Here is a 6,035-nt window from a genome sequence, read left to right as displayed (position 1 = left end):
GGACTGAGGAAGCGCGCATTGAATTTGATCCTGGGTCTGATGGAGTGTGTCGTTTTCTGCCCATCCAAGTAATTAAGTCAGAATCACTTTATTTCACCAAGCATGCAATGAATCTGTCTTGGTGAGTCACAATGAGTCACAAAACAGATTTGTGACACCACCTGCTGTAAAAAGCATTACATACATAAACTTTGACTTTGACTTTGACTGAGTACCTGTGCATGAACATCTGTACACATCCAGGCCCAGAGAAATACTTTAACGAGGTATCGGCGAAGAAGACGGCGTGGGAAACATAGCAGTTTAGATGAAAACTCTTTTATTGAACACCAGCAAAGTTACTGCTCGTTGTACGGTGGAGCCCTGATGCTCAGCTTTCGCCAACCACGCCGGCGGTGCCCACAGCCGTATGCAGGGTTTTAGAAATACCGAAGTCCAAAAACTGAGCTTACTTGGCTGGCAAATGTCGACCAGCAGGTCCTTGTGGCCAGTCGCCATCCAGGCATTCCTTGCCAGCCCTTGTCCCTCTCGCTGTTCTGCTGATGAGCCTCGTTGTGCCGCTTCCACCTCTGTCTTCACTGCCCATCCTCACAGTACTGACTCTTCCTCTCTGGCCTCTACCGGGCTCGGTCCTTCACCTTTGAGTCTGTAGATGCACCATTCTCCTCCAGACCTCAGCGAGGGTGATTCTCACTTCAGATGCCAAATGTCTTCCTAATGTTAGGCACTAACACTGCACTGGTACCTCACAGCCCATCACTGAATCGCTGCAGTAATGAACAACGTCTTTACAAAGAAAAATTCCTCTTACTGCGAGTCCGGCACTCCTGTAGTGCGCTGCACTTCACCACTGCCTCCCAGGTGTTCATGACTGAATGAGCCTGTAGCAGGACGCTACAGTAGTAACTATTATAGACAGACTATTACAGAAAGACACAAACATTAGTAAAAAATATAACATTTTTCATTAGCATAGCTGTGGAAACAAGCAGGTAATGGAGTAAAGGAGGTATGGGAGGTTTGTCAGGTTAAAGTGGAAGGTGTCCATTGATTTTCCGTGCCCGCTGTGGCAGTATGCTTTAGCCTAGAACAGTTAGGTTTCGATTTTTTTAGGTTTGCCCTCATCTTTGCACATAGTACCCGTATGACCTTAGCCTTTAACTCGTACCTCTCACTAGTGAGCACAGTGAGCAGTGTTGGGTTTATGTGAATGCATAATCGTGCTTAATGGGTATGTAACCCAACCGAGGAGTTCTAAGAGTGAGGGCTTTGAGAAACGCTGCCAATTTTTTATTTTCTTGTCCTTTAAAGAATCTTTTCCTGGTGCCTGATTGTTTACTTCCGCCCGAAGACTGCTGGGATAGGCTCCAGCATCCCCCCGCGACCCTGACGGAGAAGCGGCTTAGAAAATGGATGGATGGATGGATGGATGATTGTTTACTTCTGGACAAGCTCAAAGTTAGGTCACTACAGCAGACCAGCACAGCTATAGTCCAGTCTAATGTAAAAGGTAAAGATTTCAGAGACTCTCCATCTAAAGTACAGCTACTGAACTTTTAATATACAATCATCTTTTGAGGGAGACTGTCCTTCCATAAAGCTGTGATACATACATAGTGCACTAGGTGGCGCCAGTTTTCTGCTTGGGGACTAGAATTGGCTGAATTAGTGCATACAGAGTTAAAGGTTGGTCCTGGTAAAGACATTGGATATCTTTATCAGGTGATTTCAGTAGATAGACTATGGATCAGTAAATGTCTAGGTGTTGCCACCACAACAGCCATTGGCATAACAGTCAACCTTCAAATGTTTGAGCACCCCTGAAAGACAGTTGGTGCCACCTGATCACAATATCGAATTTCTTGCTCATGACTGTACATATTAGCTTAATGCTAAGTAGTGAAAATGAGCTGCTTATTGGTCATTTATGGAGCTGAGAAATGTGACTGTCTGCTTTTGAAATCTAGTGAAATTATAGTTCTTAATTCTGTGCTTCTTGTACAACCGGTTAAAAACACAGTTGGCTTTTTGAGAAATGGTCCTTGCTGTTGGTCAAGCAGGACGGCTTTATTAGGGAGGAGAAATGATTGAGGTTCTGTTGATGTTCTGTAGAACTTCTGTTAAACTTTCAGCATTGTTTCAATAACAGTTGAGGGTGCAAAGGTGATTAAGAATTATTGGGTTAGAACGTTGACCCGGTGAAGTGAATGTTAGAGCTTTAGTTTAGTTGGGGTTCAGTGACCGTTTGCTATCTGGGAAGTTTAATGAACAGTGTTTACCCTGAACTCCTCCCAGACTGAGGACCTATAACCTCCTCTGTAGCTGTGAGAGCAAACTCTCTGAAGAGAAGAGCAAATGTTCTCCTCTCTCTGAAGACTGGACCATTAAGTGAACGTTCTTCTCTGGTTCTCTCTGAAGATGATGCTGTTCATTTCAGTGCTGATGCTCCTCACTCTGAGAGCTGTGGGTGAAGTGGTGAAGGACTTTAAAGACCATGATTGTAAAGAGTTCTTTCTGGATGAGGAGCCACCAGAGTTTCAGACTAATGGAATAGCCTCGCAGGTTCCGGAGGAGGGTCGCTATGTGCGGATCTGTCAGAGATACAAAAATAAGTATCATTATGCGACTCTGTATGACACCACTGAGAAGATTCCCGTATATTCTGCATATCGGTATGAACGGACAATCGAGTGTAAAGTGAAAAGACCTAATATACCATGGAAGATCGAACCTCAGGTAAGAAATTACAGTTTCTAACCTTTTTTATAGTGTAATGTAGTCAGTGTATCTGAAACTGCTAATGTAAAGACAATATATCTAATATTCATTATGAAGCTGGTGAATCTCCAGAGAACCCAGCAGATCAGAACCCTGAGAGTCAGAGGGCTTTATTTGAATAATGCTGTGGCGTCAGTGCACATCTGGGTTTGGCCCCCTGTAAAAGATTGATTATGTCCTGTTATAGAAAATTAATATTGTTGAGTTCTTTGCATGAACTCTACTTCTGAAGGGGCGGGGTCGGGTGTTCTCAGGAGGCGTGACAGAGAGCCCTGCTGCTAGGGCTAACGGTATGAGCTGGACTGTATTCTGGGCAGTAGGGCTGCTGTCTTTTCATAGTTCGAGTTGAGTTTTTCAGTAAAGCCGCATTATTGCCCGAAACCCTGAGCGGATCTGCTGGTGATCATCCATCAGTGCAGCATGTTTACAGTGTGAGTGTTCTCTTTACTCAACCTCCGCTCAGGTTACAGGACTTTATTCAGTCTAGTAACTCCGTAGAGCTGCAGTACATATATGAATGAAAGAAACGTTCCCACTGTTACTTCTTTCAGCTCCACTGTTATTTTCTCAGGTTCTCTGGTTTTAAATCAGTGTTTTTGTCCAGAATCTTCTCCTGTAACCACAGACTCAATGTTTCAGTCAAACCTTTAACTGTTTGACTTTCTCTGTTTGCTGTTTCAGCTCGAGGACAACAATAATGGTAAGGACATGGCCTCGGAAAAGAACGTATGGAAAAACGACAGACAGGCATACGACTCTAATTACGTAGGCACAGATTATAACAAAGGTCATCTTTTTCCTGTGTGCCAAAGTAGCTCTGACGACTCTGCCATCAGCACCTTCACCCTCACCAACGCTGCACCTCAGGGATGTTCCTTCAACAAGAAGTGGTTTCACAAAGTGGAAAACGACGTGAGAAAATCCTTACAAAAATGCGTGAACGAGAGAAGAATACCATACGTAGTCACAGGAGTTGTGCCGAGTGATGGAACGAAGATGGCCAACAGGGTGAACGTTCCGGTCTATTTCTGGACGGCCTATCGCTGCTGTGGTTCTAATCAATGTCAGTTCGGTGGCTACATTATGAATGAAAAGGCTGATGTAACTCGAGATTTTACGGACATGACTAGCTTTGATGAGCGACTGAGTGAATACTACAAAAGACCATTCACAGTGTTTAAAAGTGCAGGTTTAACCGGAAAAAAGCGGAAATTTGACGAACGCGTATGAATTCCTGGACGGTTTGGGGTTTAATGAGTTCCCTGGGAATGATGAGGTTCTGTCTGACATTTCTGTCCATTTTGAGTTTTTCACTCTTTTTGTGACGTCATGTGAGGTGGTTTTTACGTTGTGTTCATTTTTAGAAAATAAAACGTTTCTATTCTAAACCCAAACCTCATGCGGCGTTTAGGCTGACCAGCTCCACTGACCTGCTGGGACAGTTCATTACTGCAGCTGTTTCTGACTGAAGGAAACTGAGACTAACGCTACCTAAAGCTGACCTGATGTCTAGCCCTGACCGTTACACTTAACCTGCCAATCAAAGCTTTTTTGAATAACGAAAACATGACTTGTTCTAAAATGAGAAACCTGTCATAATAAATATATAAATAATTGGTAACACTTTGCTGCAGGGTGCTGTTCATTGGGCTACATAACACCTGCCTAAAGTTGTCATAACAACTGACATAACCCTACATGACTGTTCATAAATGCTTGTTACAACAGACGTGAACTGTGATAAAGGCTACTTTAGCTGATGTTGATCAAAATTTAACCTTCATAGCGAGTTATGCATGTTGGAATAAGCATTAATAAATAGTTCTGTAGGGTTCTGTCAGTTGTCATGACAAGCTTGTGTAGGTGTCATGTAGCCTTATGAACAGCACCCTACAGTAAAGTGTTACCAAGTAATGAAGTAAATGTCATCATGACATCATAGGAAGGATTAGATTTAACTGATGACGTAAACACTGTTATAATAACTCTAAACAGATTACGAGTATAAACCATGTCTCTAATTAAGTTGGCATTAATCGTGATATAGCATTGATCCTTGTGGTATAAGCGAAGCTGCTCACAGCTTGATAACAGTGAAATGGTGAGATGTTGCTCTCTGGCTGTTTAACATGTATTTACCGTCTGTGTGAAACACATCACTGATCATAAACATTAGCGCTGCAGGGAACTGGTCTGTGAGTCTCTGATCAGACACGTTCACTCAGACTCCGGTCTGTAAGTCTCTGATCAGACTCGTTCACTTGGACTCCGGTCTGTGAGTCTCTGATCAGACACGTTCACTCGGACTCCGGTCTGTGAGTCTCTGATCAGACACGTTCACTCGGACTCCGGTCTGTGAGTCTCTGATCAGACACGTTCACTCGGACTCCGGTCTGTGAGTCTCTGATCAGACTCAGACTCCGGTCTGTGAGTCTCTGATCAGACACATTCACTCAGACTCCGGTCTGTGAGTCTCTGATCAGACACATTCACTCAGACTCCGGTCTGTGAGTCTCTGATCAGACACGTTCACTCAGACTCCGGTCTGTGAGTCTCTGATCAGACACGTTCACTCAGACTCCGGTCTGTGAGTCTCTGATCAGACACGTTCACTCAGACTCCGGTCTGTGAGTCTCTGATCAGACACGTTCACTCAGACTCCGGTCTGTGAGTCTCTGATCAGACACGTTCACTCAGACTCCAGTCTGTGAATCTCTGATCAGACACGTTCACTCAGACTCCGGTCTGTGAGTCTCTGATCAGACTCAGACTCCGGTCTGTGAGTCTCTGATCAGACTCAGACTCTGGTCTGTGAGTCTCTGATCAGACACGTTCACTCAGACTCCGGTCTGTGAGTCTCTGATCAGACATGTTCACTCAGACTCCGGTCTGTGAGTCTCTGATCAGACATGTTCACTCAGACTCCGGTCTGTGAGTCTCTGATCAGACACGTTCACTCAGACTCCGGTCTGTGAGTCTCTGATCAGACACGTTCACTCATACTCCGGTCTGTGAGTCTCTGATCAGACTCAGACTCCGGTCTGTCAGAGTGACTGTGATGGTGATTCTCCCACAGTGGGGTGGTGCTCGTCCAGAGGCCTGTGAAGGTGCAGTGGGTCAGTGAATGCAGCAGAATGAGTGGAGCTGCTGGAAACAAACAGAGCCTCTTAATGGTTATTAATAAAGCTCTGTGTTATTAATAAAGCTCTGTTATTAATAAAGATCACTGTTATTAATAAAGATCTCTGTTATTAATA

The 6,035-nt window shown here is 44.2% G+C and overlaps 1 protein-coding gene across 1 annotated transcript; it reads left to right on the top strand.

The window, feature by feature from the left end:
* The first annotated feature begins 1,689 nt into the window (after positions 1–1,689).
* On the top strand, positions 1,690–6,035 carry LOC108415226 (endonuclease domain-containing 1 protein-like). The gene is made up of 2 exons (XM_017688234.2): positions 1,690–2,736; positions 3,460–6,035. Exons 1-2 carry the CDS (start codon positions 2,419–2,421, stop codon positions 4,006–4,008), a joined length of 867 nt encoding a protein of 288 aa, XP_017543723.1. The 5' UTR covers positions 1,690–2,418; the 3' UTR covers positions 4,009–6,035.

The sequence above is a fragment of the Pygocentrus nattereri genome, chromosome 11 (assembly GCF_015220715.1).
Source record: "Pygocentrus nattereri isolate fPygNat1 chromosome 11, fPygNat1.pri, whole genome shotgun sequence".
Classification (NCBI taxonomy): Eukaryota; Metazoa; Chordata; class Actinopteri; order Characiformes; family Serrasalmidae; genus Pygocentrus; species Pygocentrus nattereri.
The sequence above is the reverse complement of the archived record's forward strand: the minus strand, read 5'-3'. Positions and strand labels throughout refer to the sequence as shown.